General features: G+C 54.9%; 7 protein-coding genes across 7 annotated transcripts; 3 read left to right on the forward strand and 4 right to left on the reverse strand.

The window, feature by feature from the left end:
• Positions 1-648: 648 nt before the first annotated feature.
• KRP23_2145 (Cytoplasmic 60S subunit biogenesis factor REI1-like protein 1) lies at positions 649-1,956 on the reverse strand (the record flags this gene model as incomplete). The annotated part of the gene is made up of 1 exon (XM_067886839.1): positions 649-1,956. The coding sequence occupies one exon, from the start codon at positions 1,954-1,956 to the stop codon at positions 649-651; it is 1,308 nt and encodes a 435-aa protein (XP_067749484.1).
• Positions 1,957-2,167: 211 nt separating this feature from the next.
• On the forward strand, positions 2,168-3,691 carry KRP23_2146 (D-2-hydroxyglutarate dehydrogenase, mitochondrial; the record flags this gene model as incomplete). The annotated part of the gene is made up of 1 exon (XM_067886840.1): positions 2,168-3,691. One exon carries the CDS (start codon positions 2,168-2,170, stop codon positions 3,689-3,691), a length of 1,524 nt encoding a protein of 507 aa, XP_067749485.1.
• Positions 3,692-4,036: 345 nt separating this feature from the next.
• KRP23_2147 (D-2-hydroxyglutarate dehydrogenase, mitochondrial) lies at positions 4,037-5,563 on the forward strand (the record flags this gene model as incomplete). The annotated part of the gene is made up of 1 exon (XM_067886841.1): positions 4,037-5,563. One exon carries the CDS (start codon positions 4,037-4,039, stop codon positions 5,561-5,563), a length of 1,527 nt encoding a protein of 508 aa, XP_067749486.1.
• A 110-nt stretch (positions 5,564-5,673) lies between these two features.
• On the reverse strand, positions 5,674-6,612 carry KRP23_2148 (Protein ENHANCED DISEASE RESISTANCE 2-like; the record flags this gene model as incomplete). Its single annotated transcript, XM_067886842.1, has 1 exon — positions 5,674-6,612. The coding sequence occupies one exon, from the start codon at positions 6,610-6,612 to the stop codon at positions 5,674-5,676; it is 939 nt and encodes a 312-aa protein (XP_067749487.1).
• A 275-nt stretch (positions 6,613-6,887) lies between these two features.
• KRP23_2149 (Coiled-coil domain-containing protein 146) lies at positions 6,888-9,854 on the forward strand (the record flags this gene model as incomplete). The annotated part of the gene is made up of 1 exon (XM_067886843.1): positions 6,888-9,854. One exon carries the CDS (start codon positions 6,888-6,890, stop codon positions 9,852-9,854), a length of 2,967 nt encoding a protein of 988 aa, XP_067749488.1.
• A 99-nt stretch (positions 9,855-9,953) lies between these two features.
• KRP23_2150 (uncharacterized protein) lies at positions 9,954-12,162 on the reverse strand (the record flags this gene model as incomplete). The annotated part of the gene is made up of 8 exons (XM_067886846.1): positions 9,954-10,415; positions 10,484-10,546; positions 10,612-10,665; positions 10,734-10,814; positions 10,880-11,245; positions 11,350-11,434; positions 11,499-11,665; positions 11,731-12,162. 8 exons carry the CDS (start codon positions 12,160-12,162, stop codon positions 9,954-9,956), a joined length of 1,710 nt encoding a protein of 569 aa, XP_067749489.1.
• A 299-nt stretch (positions 12,163-12,461) lies between these two features.
• Positions 12,462-16,112, reverse strand: KRP23_2151 (Transcription factor GTE3, chloroplastic; the record flags this gene model as incomplete). Its single annotated transcript, XM_067886847.1, has 6 exons — positions 12,462-12,958; positions 13,030-13,093; positions 13,191-13,565; positions 13,638-13,875; positions 13,960-16,024; positions 16,082-16,112. The coding sequence occupies 6 exons, from the start codon at positions 16,110-16,112 to the stop codon at positions 12,462-12,464; spliced, it is 3,270 nt and encodes a 1,089-aa protein (XP_067749490.1).
• Between the last annotated feature and the right edge of the window lie 794 nt (positions 16,113-16,906).

Consider the following 16,906-nt stretch of genomic DNA (forward strand, 5'->3'; position numbering starts at 1 on the left):
ACGATCAAGACGAGGTTGCTGCTGTGGAGTTGCTTGCTCGATGAAGCTGCTGCTGCCCTTCTGATTTACTCGATCGTTGCGCGCACGTATGGATGACCCGCGTTCTTGCCGGGAAAGCCAAGCTTCGAGAAGAGCTTCGAAGCCGAGATCGGCAATCCGGGGCCGAGCCAAGTTGTGTACATTAAACTGTATGGCGTCGTCCGCTCAGCGCTCTGCGGACAGCCTCATGAGGATTGCAGAGAGATCCACACTTTGAATCGCAGCCTGTCGAGCTCCGTGCCAGTAGCGGCACTGCTGCCACTGGCAAGAACTTCTTGCTACCGTCTTGCCAAGAAGGCCTCGCGGCGAATTTTCGCATCGTCAATCCGGCTCATATGCGTTATCAGGCGCCGGCACTTCTGCTCAGAAGACGAGCCCGGTACGCGACAAGGGAAGCGAATTGGCTGGACAGGGGCCGCCGGACACAGTCTCCTGTACATGAAGCCAACGCACGGCGGCCATGCGCATGTGAGTCAAGTGAGTTGTGCGTCCTTGTAAATCGCTCCACCTGAGTTTCTCTTCTCTGCGCATGAGCAAACGCGACACTCCACAGTCTTTCGCTGAAAAATGGGGGCACGTAGTATTGATTGTGGTATGCATTACTTTCCTCTAGACCGTCACCATGGCTCTACGGTTCGGGTTCCTTTGCAGCTTGTGGCTGCGGTTGTCCAGGCGCGAGCGGTTCTTCTCGTGCCAGAAGTTCTTGCGCTTGGCCTCCACGATCGACATGCCGCCGGCAATATTGTTGCGCTTCTTGAGGAAGTTGGCCACGAACGCCGTCAACAGAGCCGTGCTGCCGCCGCGAGGGTCGATGCCAGCTGACTGGTACGCCAGCAGCAGGTTCTCCTTGGTGGCAGCAAGCACCGACGCGCGCGTCTCGTCCGGCCGGAAGTGCTGCTTGTAGTAGCGACGGAACTCGCGGCGGCCAAGGCGGCGGCCGCTGGCCAGTACCAGCTCTCCGGTCTCGGACACGCCAATAGTGTTCTCGTCGTCTTCAATGTCGTCGTCCTCCTCTTCAATGACCTCCTCATCACTGTCAACGCTAGCCTCACTGTCTGTCTCCCACTGGACCTCTTCCTCTGCAGAGGGCTTGTTCTTGTGCGTCGCCTTGTACTGCGCTTCGAAGTCGTAGAACTCCAGCAGCTCATCCAGGTCCTCATCCTCGTAGCGCAGCTTGCAGTGAGAAAGCGACGTCATGTGCTTCTGCACATCCTGATGCGAACGAAAGGCCTTGCCCTTGCCGTTGCAGTACAAGCAGAAGAAGCCGACCTTGACCTTCTCGGCCAGGTAGCCCACCAAGCCTTCGGCGTCCACCAAAAACTCCAGGTCTGGGATGAAGAAGCCGTGCTCCTTCAGCATGTGGGTCAAGCACGAATCAAAGTCGCTCGCGCGATGCGCGCAGAAAATGCAGTCCTCCTTCTCCAGCGGCACTTGCTTCTTGTACTCCTCGATCTCCTTGGCGAGTTCCTCCTCCGTGAGCTCCTTGGGATCGCTGGCCTGCTTTACCTCATCATCGAGCGACACAACGTCCATCTGTTTCTCTACCGTCTCCACCATGGAGGCCACTTCCGGTTTCTTCTTGGCGTTGGCCAAGTGCTTCTTGGACGCCAAGTGGTTCTCGTGCGCGTTCGTGGTCGTGAAGGTTTTGTTGCACGCCACACACTTGAGCACAGTCTTAACGCCCGCTTTCTTAATTTCCTCCTTGCGGGCGCGCTGCTTCTGCTTCGGGTCGTTGGCAGCCTGCGCCTCCTTCTCCTCACGCACCTTGCGCATGCGAAGCTCAAACTGCTCTTCGGTCACGGGCGGCAGCTCCACCACTTTGCGCTTCAGGTTGTAGCGGTGCCAGTCCATGCGGAAGTGGTCCTTCTGCTCCGCGGGTGAGGCGAACTCCAAGCGGCATGCCGTGCACGTGAACATTCCTGCAGCAATAATCTCGTTCTCCTCTTCAGTTGGAATCAGAGCTCTTCGCGATTGATAACCAACCGTACCCTGCTGCCACACCGTGCGAACACAATTTAGCAGAATGTTGCACGAAGCGGCAACACGTTGCCCGAAGGTACGTAAATTGCCATGTCTATGGTGCAGGATGCAACACGCCATTCGATCACTTTCGAGCTCCAAGCACCACATGATGCTCCCCACGCTGCTGCGCACGGCACGCCGCCAGTTCGGCGCTGTATCATCCGCCCAGGCCTTCACCGGATCCACCACGCGCGCATTCTCCACGCCTGCGCGCAACCCCGCACACGCGTCCTGGACTGACGAGGACAAGAGCTACTTCCAGAAGCTACTCAAGCCAGAGAGCGTGCTCACGGATGCCGACGACACCGAGGCGTTCACGGTGGACTGGCTCAAGAAGTACAAGGCGAGCAGCAACCACCAAATGGTGCTCAAGCCCAAGACCACGGAGCAGGTCTCCGCCATTCTCAAGTACTGCAACGAGCACAACCTGCCGGTGGTGCCTCAGGGAGGCAACACGGGCCTCGTGGGAGGCAGCGTGCCAGTGTACGACGAGATCGTGCTGTCCACGAACTCGATGAACAGCGTGATATCGTTCGACGAGGTGTCTGGCATCTTGGTGTGCGAGGCTGGTTGCATCCTGGAGAACCTGGACAACCACGTGGCCAAGCACGGCTACATGATGCCGCTGGACCTCGGCGCCAAAGGAACGTGTCAGATCGGCGGAAATGTCGCGACAAACGCCGGTGGACTCCGTTTGCTGAGGTATGGATCGCTGCACGGCACGGTGCTGGGCATTGAAGCGGTGCTAGCTGATGGTACAGTGGTGGACTGCTTAAGCACGATGCGCAAGGACAACACTGGTTACGACCTCAAGCAGTTGTTCATTGGATCGGAAGGAACACTGGGTGTTGTCACCAAGGTGTCGATCTTAACACCGCCTCGCTCGTCATCTAAGAACGTGGCGCTGCTGGCGTGTGAGGACTTTGAGGCTTGCCAAAAGGCTTTCGTCGAGGCGAAGAAGAACCTAGGCGAGGTGCTGTCCGCGGTGGAGTTCATGGACCGTCAGTCGCTGGACATGGTGCTGACCCAGCAAGACTGGACCAAGGACCCGCTGGAGACTCCCAGCCCGTTCTACGTGCTTATTGAGACGTCGGGCAGCAACACTGACCACGATATGGAGAAGCTGGAGGCGTACCTGGAAGATGTGATGGGATCTGGAGTCGTCGTTGACGGCACCGTTGCTCAGGATGAAGCGCAAGCGCAAAAGCTTTTCTTGCTGCGGGAGGATATCTCCATGTCTCTCAGCTCTCGTGGCTACGTGTACAAGTACGACATTTCGCTGCCTATGGACCAGTATTACAGGATCGTGGAAGAAGTTCGTGAGAAGATGGCACCTCTCGGTGCTGAGGTTGTCGGTTTTGGCCACATGGGCGACTGCAATCTGCACCTGAACATCTCTACGCGTGAGTACGACGAGAAAGTCTTCAACGCGCTAGAGCCCTACGTCTTCGAGTGGACGTCCAAGTACCGCGGCAGCATCAGTTCGGAGCACGGCATCGGCACGCACAAGCCGTCGTACCTCCACCTGTCCAAGTCCGACAACTCGATTCAGCTCATGAGGCAAATGAAGCAAATGATGGACCCGAAGGGAATCCTCAACCCGTACAAGGTCCTTCCTGCCAACGAGTAAAGTGGTTTTTGATCCTTTAGCCAGCAGCTTCGTTAACGATTGCGTGCGTTGCTGAAAACTGCGTTATGTTCAAACGACGTACACTTTGACATTACTTTATCGTCTCAAGCAAGCACTCTACCCATATCCCGTGTCAAATTGTGCTCGCAGGCATAATAATAGTGAAAGCATATCAATTCTGCATGCAACTGTGATGCAGTAGCATCGTGATGAAAGCAATGCTATCAACACCGAATCCCGGCCCAACTTCAACTTGCGATGTCGCGTGAAGGTCGTCCTAATTGCGCATTCATTTCGCCAGTCAAAAGCATAAGTACGTCACTTGCATCTCCGCCTAACGTTACGATGATGCTCCCCACGCTGCTGCGCACGGCACGCCGCCAGTTCGGCGCTGTATCATCCGCCCAGGCCTTCACCGGATCCACCACGCGCGCATTCTCCACGCCTGCGCGCAACCCCGCACACGCGTCCTGGACTGACGAGGACAAGAGCTACTTCCAGAAGCTACTCAAGCCAGAGAGCGTGCTCACGGATGCCGACGACACCGAGGCGTTCACGGTGGACTGGCTCAAGAAGTACAAGGCGAGCAGCAACCACCAAATGGTGCTCAAGCCCAAGACCACGGAGCAGGTCTCCGCCATTCTCAAGTACTGCAACGAGCACAACCTGCCGGTGGTGCCTCAGGGAGGCAACACGGGCCTCGTGGGAGGCAGCGTGCCAGTGTACGACGAGATCGTGCTGTCCACGAACTCGATGAACAGCGTGATATCGTTCGACGAGGTGTCTGGCATCTTGGTGTGCGAGGCTGGTTGCATCCTGGAGAACCTGGACAACCACGTGGCCAAGCACGGCTACATGATGCCGCTGGACCTCGGCGCCAAAGGAACGTGTCAGATCGGCGGAAATGTCGCGACAAACGCCGGTGGACTCCGTTTGCTGAGGTATGGATCGCTGCACGGCACGGTGCTGGGCATTGAAGCGGTGCTAGCTGATGGTACAGTGGTGGACTGCTTAAGCACGATGCGCAAGGACAACACTGGTTACGACCTCAAGCAGTTGTTCATTGGATCGGAAGGAACACTGGGTGTTGTCACCAAGGTGTCGATCTTAACACCGCCTCGCTCGTCATCTAAGAACGTGGCGCTGCTGGCGTGTGAGGACTTTGAGTCGGTTCAGAAGGCTTTCGTCGAGGCCAAAAGACATTTGGGAGAAGTATTATCGGCGGTGGAGTTCATGGACCGTCAGTCGCTCGATATGGTGCTGTCACAGCAGGACTGGACCAAGGACCCGCTGGAGACTCCCAGCCCGTTCTACGTGCTTATTGAGACGTCGGGCAGCAACGCGGATCATGACATGGAAAAGTTGAATGCGTACTTGGAGGATGTGATGGGATCCGGTGTGGTAGTCGACGGCACTGTTGCTCAGGATGCGGCCCAGGCTCGAAAGCTGTTTGTGATCCGTGAAGACATCACGGTCGCACTCGCTGCGCGTGGATATGTCTACAAGTACGATGTGTCGTTGCCGATGGAGCAGTACTACAAAATCGCTGAAGAAACTCGGGAGAGGCTCGCCCCAACGGATGCTAAGGTAGTGTGCTACGGCCACATCGGGGACTGCAACGTTCATTTGAATATCTCGACGCTTGAGTACAATGAGCACGTGTTCAACGCGTTGGAGCCGTTCATCTTCGAATGGACGTCCCAATACCGCGGGAGCATCAGCGCGGAGCATGGCATCGGTGCGCACAAGCCATCGTACCTCCATCTGTCTAAGTCGGACAACGCCATCAAGCTCATGCAGCAAATGAAGAACATGATGGACCCGAAGGGGATTTTGAACCCGTACAAGGTTCTCCCTGAGACGAGTGAATGAGTCAACGGGGGGCCAAGTCATCAGAAGGAGAAACATCCGACGTGTGTACAAACGATGATTGCCTCTAGATTTTGCCAGCAGCGCTCGCCCATACCGGTTGAGCACAGCACCTAATTGAATTCCTTGGCGAGCTCGAGATTTAAATACGAAACGTCGACGCCGCCCAGAATCCGTTCCTGAAGCTCGTCTTCGTTCTCGCCCTGAATAGTCAAGTAGAGATGCATTTGCAGGTAGCTTGCCCAGCTCTGACACATCGATCCGATGTACTGTGCCGTGGTGCTGGAGGCCACATCCAGATCCAACTCAAAGTAGTTGCTGCGTCGGAAGTAGCGCTGCGTGAGCTTGGTGCCTGTGAGCGCGGGGCGGTTCGGCACCAGCGTCTGCAAGATCCACGGCCCCTCGACCAAGTTGGGGATCAGCTTGAAGCGGTTGTTACGGAACTCGTCGTCTCCTTCATCGCAGAACCTGTTCAGCAGGCGGTAAAACACTGCGTCTTGTTGCTCTTCAGCTGGCAGCAGCCAATACACCACCAAGCTCAAATTATCCGCGTTCGGCAGCTCAATATTCACGATAAACACGAGCGAGTCCGGGAAGTTGTCGCGACAATGGGCCAGCACGCTCTGAGGGCGCGTCTCCTCCTTCATCGCGAGGTGGTGGCGTTCCTCGGCCGTATCGAACTTCCACAGATCCACGTGCAGCAGTTGGCCGATGGATTTGCCCGCTGGGACCTTCACCTGGTCGTCCATGTACGTTTTGCCTCGCACTTGGACGTCGCTCGCGTCCGGCTCGGCCCACATCTTGCGGATCTCCCGCGAGTGCACAGCGAACGGAGCGTCTTCAAACTCGGACAACGGCGCGTCAGACGTGGCTATGTCGGTGCCCCAGACGTCGGACGTCACGACGCCCTGTTGCTTGTCGTCCGCCTCAACGTACTCGTCCAAGTCCTCGACGGTCACGCGGTGCAGCTCCATGGGCTCCACGCGGTGGCAAATCTCGACCGAGTCCCCGGAGCTGGTGCGCGGCCGCAGTGTCGGCGACACCAACGACATCCGAAGGAAGAGGGGAGAACGACGCCCTTCTCTCTGCAGAGGAAGGAGCAATGCACTACGCCCCCGCGATGGGGAAAGCGGATGACGGCAATTGTTGATTTGAGCGTGTCGCAAAGATGGGTACATGATGATGTCATGTCCGTAACGTAAGGATGTCATTATTCAAAGCAGGAGTGATGGTCGCTTCAACTTGCAGGGACCTATATATGGCGCATGCTGCTGGGGCCCTTCCTCACCTACCAGGGCTACATTAGAGACTCTAATTTCGCCACACGATGATCGAGGCGCAAGATGAGGACGTTGCAAGCCCCGAGTCGACGTCACCGTCGCTTAGTAGCAGCGCCAGCCTCCGCAACGCCGTGAGCAACACTGACGACCTGACGGAGGCCGAGGAAATGGACGATACGGACTTCGCAGCGTCCAGCGGTCGCGACGGAGCTGGAGTTGTAGCAGGTGCTGGCTTGGCTCTGGGAGCACCGTCGTCCGCCATGTCGGCCCGCGCGTCGGCCTTCCGTCTGCTGGAGCAGTACTTCGAGGCGGATATGCTGACACTCGACCAGCTGCAGTTCCACAAGGACAAGTACGCCAAGTTGCACTCATGCGTGCTGGCCACGTACAAACACGAGAAGCAGCTCTTAAAAGATGCCAAAGCGCTCAATCGAGACCTCTTAGGGGAAAAAATACAAGTAGAGAAGCAGGCCATCCGTAAGGCCGAAGAGGTGGCCGCGTTTTCGTCCGTAGAGCGCGAGAAGGACCGAGCGTTGAAGGAGTTGGCTGAAGCCGTCGATCGAGACGCAATCTTAACCTTCGAGATCACTGAGCTGCAGCGTGAACACGCTGACCTGTTGGCGGAAAAGGAGGCGATTCTAGCTGCACACGCGCAGCTTATTGAGCCTGAGGTGCGACAGCTCACAACTGAGATTGCAGGGCTTACTGACGAGACCCACCGCTTGGATAGTGAGTTAACGAAGGATATGCAGCGTAAGCGGGAGTACCTGGCGCGGTTAGACTTCCTACACCAAGAAAACGCCCGGCTGGATCAAACTAGTGCTGGCGAGTTGAAGCGACTGAACCAGCTTCAAGGCGACCCCGATCGCATGCAAAAGCAAGCAGATGTCGTCGCCCGAGCGGTAGCGAGCTTGGAAAGGGAGAGCAACAAGGACAAAGCTCGCGCGGGTGAACTGCAGACTGCTGTTGAAGCTACCTCTGTAAAGTTGCACGACGCTGACGAAGTGCAGCGCGAACTTGCACAAAAGCTAGAGGTACACCGAGAAACAATTGACCAGCGTCAACGTGACGTAGATCATGTGACGCTGCACCTTCGTGAGGAGCAAAACGTCAATGTGATGCGACTTGGCGAGAAGACACGGCTCGATATGCGCTCGAAAGCGCTCGATATCGCTGAGCGCCGTGAAAACGATCGCTGTGCAAAGGCGCAAAAAGACTATGACCGCTTGAAGCGCGAACTCAAAAAGCAAATACTCATGCTAGATGGTAACAAGGCGTTGCTGCCTAACCTTCGAGCTCAAGTGGTCGATGTGCAGCATCAGGTAGCTGCTCTGCGCTCAGAAAACAAGGACCAAGCGCAACGCCAGCTAGATGTGAAGCAGCAGGTCGATCTACTTATTGCACGCTTTTTGAAGCAGGAAGATGGCGATAAGACTCAAAGCACGGAGCTTGAAGCACTATCAGCGCAGGTCACCCAGCTTGAATCAGAGGTTGCACAATGGTTAGTGGAGGAAAGCAAGCAGAAAAAGTTGGTGACGATGCTTACTGCGCAACGCGAGCTCAAGGCACGTGAAGCAACTTCTGCGTTAACTGCTGAGCGCCAAACCCAACAGGAGCTCAAAACGAAAGAGCTTGTCATTTTTGACTTGGCAAAGAAGTGGAACGAGACGACAAACCACCTGCGCGAATTCTCTGCCCTGTACGATGTCGTCAAAAATGAACGCAACAAGTACGTGAACCTTATCCAGGCATCAACACAAGCTCTGGCAGAAATGAAGGAGAAGATCAAGATTCTTCACAATGAAGTAGAAGTGCTCCGTAACGAATCACTTGCGAAAGATAAGGCACTCGTGAAAGAGAAGCTAGCTCACGCAACAGCGCAGTGTTCGCGTGACTCGTTGCGCCTGGATACCAACAAATCGCACGATGCATACCGAGCGAAGCAAGAGCAGGTTGAGCAGCAAATTGTTGAGATTGACAAACTCAACGGTATCATTACGCACACGGAAAAAGAGCTGCTGCGATTGAAGAAGAAGTACGAGTTGGCGGTGGATGCACGGAATGCCACGGGTGTGCAGCTCATTGATCGCAATGATGAGCTCTGCATTCTGTATGAGAAGTCTAACCTCCAGGAGCATGCACTCAACTCTGGTGAGACCGGATTGACTCGCAAAGACCAAGAGATCCGAGTGCTCAAAATTCAGTTGGCTGATCTGCAACGTCAGCTCGAAAATGCACGAAGACAACTGCCACATCTACCTGAGCTTGCTCAACGCATCCTGGCCTTGCAAGAAGACCTGAAGCAGGAAAAGGATGTAACGGAATTACTGTGTCGCGACTTGGAGACCCCTAAGAACAACGATCGATGGCGCGCTCTTGGTGGAGATGACCCCGATGAAGAGCAGCTTGAAGCGAAACTATCGTATTTGGAGGAACGGTATCATCGCAAGAAGGAGCAGCTTCTTGAAAAAGAGTTGGTCCTAGAAGAAGTTACAGGTCTCTCCAACAAGCTTCGAATGCAAGCATCTGCACGTCGAGGTGAGACGTTGGAGCTTGCCAAGCGTGTCAACGATTTCCAAGGTCGTATCAAAGAGACTACCCGTCGCATGATGGCTGTAGTTTCGGAGCTGTCAATGTACCAAGCTACTGCAATGAAGCTTCAGCAAGAAAAGCACGACGCTTCTGTTGATGTCGAGGAGTGTCAGAAGCGTGCACTTGCTGGATATGCTCCAAATGTCTTTTGTGAGCAGCAGCTTGTACGACTACAAACGCAAAAGCTACACAACAACGAGCTTCGGGCTGCAAAAGAGCAGTCGAGGGCAGCGGCAGCGCACGCGGCCAACTTTCCATCCCAGTTCACATACACAACTGCAGAGGCTCGACCAAATGCGTACATTCCGGAGGACTTGGGTATCCCCAAGCCATACGGCCAGCAGGCACCATTCAAACCCTCCCAACAGGGCACCACCATGCGTCACATTCGCGTGCCTCAAAAACGGGATATCGAGATCTAGTCAGCAGCTATTATATCATCATTATATATTGTTGCTTTGCCACGACGCAAATCCATCATCAGGATGTTCCTGTTTTGTGTGTGCTGGGCAATTGTAGCTTCATCCGCTTGTAGCATCGGCCGCTTGCTTGGTAAGTTTTTCCTGAGCTTTGCGTAGTCGGCTGTCCAAGTGGAGCATTTCGGACATGGACTCCATAAGCTCGCGCTTGGTCTTGTCCAGCTTTTGCTGTAACACAGCTTGCTGCTTTTCGAAGGCGGCAAGTAACTCGGCCTCTTTTGCCGCAGCAGCTTGTGAGGTAGCGCGCACCTCACCCTGCAGCTGCACAATCGACCCTTTCGCACTTGTGAGCGTGGAATCTGTAGCTTGTAACCGTTCGAATGCATCTTCAAGCTGCTGTTTGCGCGTGGCCAGCTCCGCTTCGGCCTGTAGAGCGCGCGATTCCGATAGAGTTCGCTGTTCGCACGCCTCTTTCGCTAACTGCTCTTGCCGATTGGCATGCTGAACCATTTCATACCGCGCAGCCATGGCTAAAGTGACAAGTCGATCCTTCCTCTCGTTTTCCTGTAGGAGAATGCTTAGAAGTTGACCAGCAGCAACTTGATATGTAGACTCAACCAAAACCTACCTACCTTGGTTAGTGCAGCGATCTTCTTGATCTCCCCCGATAGCAAGAGCGATACACGATCACGTTCCTGCAATATCAAAATAATCTCAGGCACTAGCGAAAGCAAATCATGAGCATCTGTGACGACCTTACCCGTTTTAGTTCGTCTTCGCTTTCTTGCTGCGCTGCTAATGTACTGCTTAAATGCTGCGCTTGTAAACGCATAGATTTCAGGTCGATAAAATACCGTTGCAGTCAACAAAATACGAACGAACCTTGTACATGTTGGTCATGAGCTCTACACTCAATTTTACTTCCTCGAATGCCTTGCTGGTAGTGAGCATCAGGTCTTCCAGCTAAACGTTTGGCGTGTTAGAACCCCAGAAATGAGGATTTCGACAGATGCATACAACAATTATACCTTCTGTATCTTCGGTACAAACCACTTCTTTCCGTTCAGGTGGGCTCTCTTCTCCTCTTCAAACTTGGTTTGTATGTGTGTCAAATCATCTTCAAGCTGCGAGTTCGTTAGCATCAGCTTTGAATTGGTGCTTTTCAACTCGACCACCTCTCTCTTAAGTTTTTGCATTGTAAAGTGCCCATCTTCAACCAGCATATCAGACTTCGTCTCGCTGCTGGTCCTAGTCGGTGACACAGCTCGTGGCTCGATCGCTGCACCGCCTAAACCATCAGCTTCAGCTAGAAAAATAACTGAATTTCGTGATTTTGCTGTCACGCGCTCACGCTTCTCCTTTTGCAACTCTTGCAGGGCCTGCATGAGAATAACGTAACCACACACAAGAGCAAAAATCGCCGTCGATACGTTAAGGATGCCAAGGTAAACTCCTTGGATCGATTCCTCCCTTGAAAATGTAAGGGTGAAAAGGATATGTAAAGTTGGGTATCCCACGACGCCAGGGCATCTTTCTCCGATGTTGCACTGCCGAAGCCGTCATTCGCTAGAGCTTCTGGGTTGCTGTAAGGTCACAAAGGAACTGAGGGATACTTCTTGTGACGTACTAATGTACACGCTAGCTCACCCAACTTCAACATCAAGTTGTTTCTTCTCCTTCACCAGGTCCTCCGAGATGCGACTCATGATGTCGCGCCGCATCTCGAAGAGCTCCAAGACTAGCGCGGTCTGTTCCTGCTTGCCTCCCATCTTCTCTTTCTTGGCGCTTTTGTCGAGGAATGCCTTGAGTTGTTTCTACATGTAGAGAATACCCGACATCATTAACGAGCTCGCACTGCAAAACTAAGCGGACCACATGCCGTTTCTTCTTCGTTCGCCGAGAGCAGCGCTGGGTCCTTCTCGCCACGTTGACGCACATACTGCACCCGGAAGTCCTGGAGCAGCCGTAGATCTGACCGTAGACACCGCAGCCGCGAGCCTTCAGCTTCCTCCTGATGCTTCTGCGCTGAAGTACTCAGCAAAGATTGAGCGTAGTGCGAGCGCAACGCACGACTGTGTTGAAGCTGAAGGTCGATGTGCTTCGCCAATGCTGTCACGTCACCGCGCCAGTCTCCGGTCTTCTTGGCTAGCCGCAGCGCATCTTTTCTCGCTGCCGCAAGATTGCTTCGACCGCCGAAGGTAGACGCGGTCATAACGGCATCCTGCTGGACGCGTAGCGCCGCGGAGACTTCTTCGTTCAAGTCTTCGAACTTCTTGTGCAGGTCACTTACTTGGCCCAGGCTTCTCTCCATCGCTGCTCGAAGCTTCTTCACGACTAGTGACAAATGGGATGAAGAGGCGCGCGGTCTTCCTATCGATTTGGTGGATTAGATTAGACTACTTACTACTGGTGTTTGTTTGGGATATGCTCACCGCCATTAAATATCAACGCACGTACGCACTCGACGGCAACTTACTACTCTTGCATGTCCGCCGAACGCGAAAGCGAAGGAGCGAAGTTGTCTGGCTGGCACAAAATGTGGGCTCAACATCCAGACATGTGCAACGCCGCTTGCTGGATCGCCAGCTCTCCTCGTCGTTCAGCACAACATTACAAAAATGAGGACGAGCTGAATGCATCCAGATCCTCGCTCAGCGTGGCATCGTGGAGCTCTACATCGTCGTCGCGAGCCAGCTTCTCGCGTTCCATAGCGAGTTGCGCAACACGAGCTCGTTCAGTCTCACGTGCACGCTCGTCACGAAGACGTTTCTCCTCGGCAAGCTTTGCAGCCTGTTCTTGCTCGTACTTCCGCCGTTCTGTTTCCTCGCGCTTCTTCTCCTTCTGGCGCAGTTCAGTCTCACGGCGCTTGAGAGCTTCCAGCTCATCTGTGCGTTCCTTCTCCTTCTGCTGAATCTTCTGCTGTTTGATCTGCTCCATAGAGCGCGCAGACAGCCACAACGAGCTTGACTGGTTAACAGTTGACTGCGGAAGTGGAGTCCCATTGGGAGTCTCCTTCTTGGCCAGCATACTCCAAGCCCCACGATTCTCCACACGAAGTGGCTCGGCGCTTGAAAGCTGCTCGTCGCGGATCTTCTTAGCGGCGTCAACTGTTTTGCACGTCAGCAGTGAGATGTTAGCACTATACTCGCCTCGATCTATTGCAGGGGCAAGCACCAACCGGCGTGGACTGAAGCAGTAGGGTCTAGCTGTGACAGACTTGGGGCACTTGCGAGCGGAGGTGACTGCGGCATGGCATGAAGAAATAGCGTTAATTAATACGGACTGACGCCACCATCAGCTACTATAACTCACTCGCTCAATTACAAATCACAAACCCACCCTTTCCAGAGGAGCGCCGCCGTCGTCGGAATCAGATTCACTATCGCTATCACTATCCGAGTCAGACGACTCGGAAGAGCTGGACGAACTCTCGGAAGAGCTTGCACCACCCTTCTTGGTCGCACCAGCCTCCGTGTCCGCATCCACGTCAGTCATAGCGACATCTTGGTCCCCACGTCGATCGACACTTTCACCAGGCGCAGCGCGGGCCGCACCAGAGGCATCGCCATCGATCGCTGCCAACTGGTTCTTAAGTTCCTCCTTGCGGTTTCGGATATTCAAAGCCGCCGCCTTTGCAGACTTTAGCCGCTTATCAGCAGGTGGCATCTTGGACTTCTTGGCCGGGCGCTTCCGCTTGCGACCAATTCCGTTTTCCTACAAAGGGAAAACAGTAAACACTTAGTACTGGCGGCGGCTAAGTGGCTTGAAGAGGGGTGAGATTCTTACCCTAACATATCCTTCCAGCATTCGCAAGCACCGGGTGTCGAACGCGTTGATGTCTAACTCTACTTCGTCGTTCTCGTTAGCCAGCTTCGCTACCGGAACAGCTTCCGCAATAATTTGAAGGACACGATTGATCTTGTCCTGCGGAAGTAATTTGATGTCGGCACTCAGCCGAGCCTTATCCATTTGGCTCATAGGCTCGTTGAGTTCTTCCTCCGTCAAATCCTCCATTTTAAACGGCCTGAACAAAATAAACGCATCAAACGCAAAGCATGTTAGCACATATGCACAGCAGCACAACACAGAATGGCAGTGTGAGGCGTACCTTGCAGCAGCCTTTATCGGCTTGGAAGTAGCGGCCCTCGCCATACTCGGTTGGAGCTGCTCTAATGTCGCTTTCAGGCGTTCAATATCTTCTTTCAAGGACATGATCAACCCTGTCTCATCGCCAGACATACTCCGTTTGGTGTTGCCCTTCGTTCCCTTGCCTCCTCTGATTTTCTTCGAAGAGTGAATGCCATCTGATTTCTTGGACTTCAGCCCCGAGAGTTTGTCCCTGGTGGACAGCTTGATGTTGAGACCCTTGTATCGCTTTTCGAAGTCATCCATGAGCTTGCGAGCGTATATGTGTACTTGACTGTGGGCTGCATTGTAGAGCATCGCGTTCCGGAATACCAGGCGCACGTGATCTGCAAAATCCGTCGGGCTTTCGTAAAAACCAATCTCCAAGTTGTTCCGAACAGTTCCAAGATCCATTGGTTCCTTGATTACATGGAAATAGTCCGGAATACCCAACGCGACTGGGTCCACAGGAGCCAAGAATGGTGCCGACTTCGGATTGGTCATCAGACCCTTGAGGACACTGAGACACTTCTTCATGCTCATGGGAGCATGATCTAGTTCGAGAATATTGTCTTCACGAAGATGAGCAGGGATCGAGCGTTTCCGCTCCGATCGTCCTAACACCAACGACGGTGACGAATAATCCGACATCGGGGTCCCGACCTTTCGCGGCGCCACAATTGTAGGAGCAGCCAGCGGGGTCACGATCCTGTTGAGATCCACATTCGCCGTAATAGCTGCTACTCCGGGCGCAGAAATCGACAAAGCCTTCACTTCACGCTTCACCGCAGGCGTGACTGCCCGCGCCGACCTCGCTCGCCGCGGGAGCGCGCGTTTCTGTGGGTCCTTCGGCTTGTATACCTTGTACAGACGGAGCTCGCTCGTCTCCTTATCCATAAAGCCATGCAGCGTGAACCGGCCGAAACGGTTTTCACCAAAGCCAGAAACGACGAACAGCGACGGGTTGCTAGCGTCATGGATAAAGCGAATTTCCACGTCGTTCTCCGACACAGTCTGGTGCTTGCCCTTGACCGCCTGGATTTGGAACGACCCGCTGTATTTTCCCAGGAAAGGCATCGCCGACCGCACATTCGCATCCGTTTCGTAGCCCAAGTAGACAGGAGACACTTGACTACTGACAGCATTCGTCGTACGGGAAGAGCGTGCAAGCGCCACTCCGGAGATGGAAGGATGCACGCTGTCCGCCGCGCCAGCGCACGTCGGGATCGAAACGTCCTCTTGCGACTTCATCTCAAAGGGACTGATGATACCGTTCGGGCCAAACGCCGCTTCACTCATACCCCACACGCCGGACCAAACCGCGCGCTTATCTTGGATGTAGTACTTCCCAACGAGAAGCGGCGCGTACTGCAGCACCTCGCGCGGAAGATTGGGCACCGGCTTGTTTTTCATCTTCGCGACGGTATCTTTTTCCATCTTCACGGCTACAGGCGCATGGTTATTGGTCCAGCTAGCATTGCTGGTATCTTTGGCAGTGGGCGGCTGGGTGGGGATACTCGTGGGCTCCTGCTTGATCGCCGCGGACCCGTTACTGCTGCATCCGTTGGCTGCAGGCGCGGGCTTCGGCTGCTGCTGCTGATGCGCCTGCTCCACCATCATGACGCACACGTGCACGCTGGCGAGGCCTCTGGACGTCGGGCTGGCGCTGACGAGGTCGCCTCGGGGCGTGCCCGAGGTCGTCCACGGGGTGGCGCTGTCGCTGGGGCTCACCACTTCAATGCGCGCCGTCTGGAATACTGCGTCCTTGTCGCCTTTCTTTTTGTCGGGCTGCGCCACCACCTCGTCCCGAGGATCGTCCAGTGTTGGGTCGCCTATGGCTGCTGCGGCGGGCGCCGGCGTGGGCGGCCGAGAGGAGGAGGAGGAGGCTCGGAGACCGCGGTCTGCGGGCTTTGCTCTCTTTTGAGGAATGACCCCAGGTTGCCGCTCGGCGCGCTTTTTGGACAGTGACGCCGGAGTGATGGTCACTCCAAAGAGGGCGCTGTATTCGGGGAGCCCTCCTGCCACCGTTCGCTTGCTTTCGAAAATGACTGAAATTCCCAGAAAACAAAGAAAACAAAGAAGAACGAAAAACCTCGACGACCGACCGGATGACTTGCGTTCACTATGTCCCGACATAAAAACCTCGCCCCGCGCCGTATCATGTTTGGCGGGGGTTGCAGCCCGGCCCCGCCAAACCCGATCGAAAACGTCGCTCTTTTGACCCGAAAGATGCCTCGAGACCGCGAAAAGATCTGGCCGGCTTTTACAGCTCGCTAGACGGCGGCGATGCAGGCCAGAGGTAGCTGCTTCCTCCGCTGCTCGTCGCGCCGTCCCGCCTCGCTCCGTGCCCGTCAGTCGCATGCTGCCGGTTGCCGGTGACCGACGTCACCGCAGCTGCCGTTTGGGACCAAAGCGCAAAGCACTTGAACTCAGATTGAAACCCCTCCCAGCCCGCGGGCCGGCTGCAAAAGACTGCTCCGCAAATTATCAGATTCCAGCTGGTTGGCCAGCGCGCGGTGCAGTCTTTTCGACGCAGACCCAAACCCATTTCGCGTCCAGAAAAAGCCCGCCAACCCGTCACCATCCATTTGCGTTGCGTACCCAGCAACGGTTCGAGAAGGAACCACTGAGCCGTCGCATTCACGGCGCGCAACAGCAAGCCAGCAGCGGTGAGTGATCACACTCAGCGACAGGTACAGGTACAGGCTGTCGTCGCCGACAGGGAGCAGCGCAGGTCAGGACGAGCAGCAGCGGCGGTGGCGGAAGCAGGCCGCCACGACATTGCGGTTCACGTCCAAAAAACCGCCAGTCACATGTCGCCACGTACAGGGTTACGGTGCTTTGTTCTTATAGAGGAAGTTCCCTCTACAGGAACATATCATGATGGCTGGAATCAATGCGATTGTGCTGATGGCACTTCATCGCATGGC

The sequence above is a fragment of the Phytophthora ramorum genome, assembly GCF_020800215.1.
Source record: "Phytophthora ramorum isolate Pr-102 chromosome Unknown Phyram_PR-102_s0002, whole genome shotgun sequence".
Lineage (NCBI taxonomy): Eukaryota > Oomycota > Peronosporomycetes > Peronosporales > Peronosporaceae > Phytophthora > Phytophthora ramorum.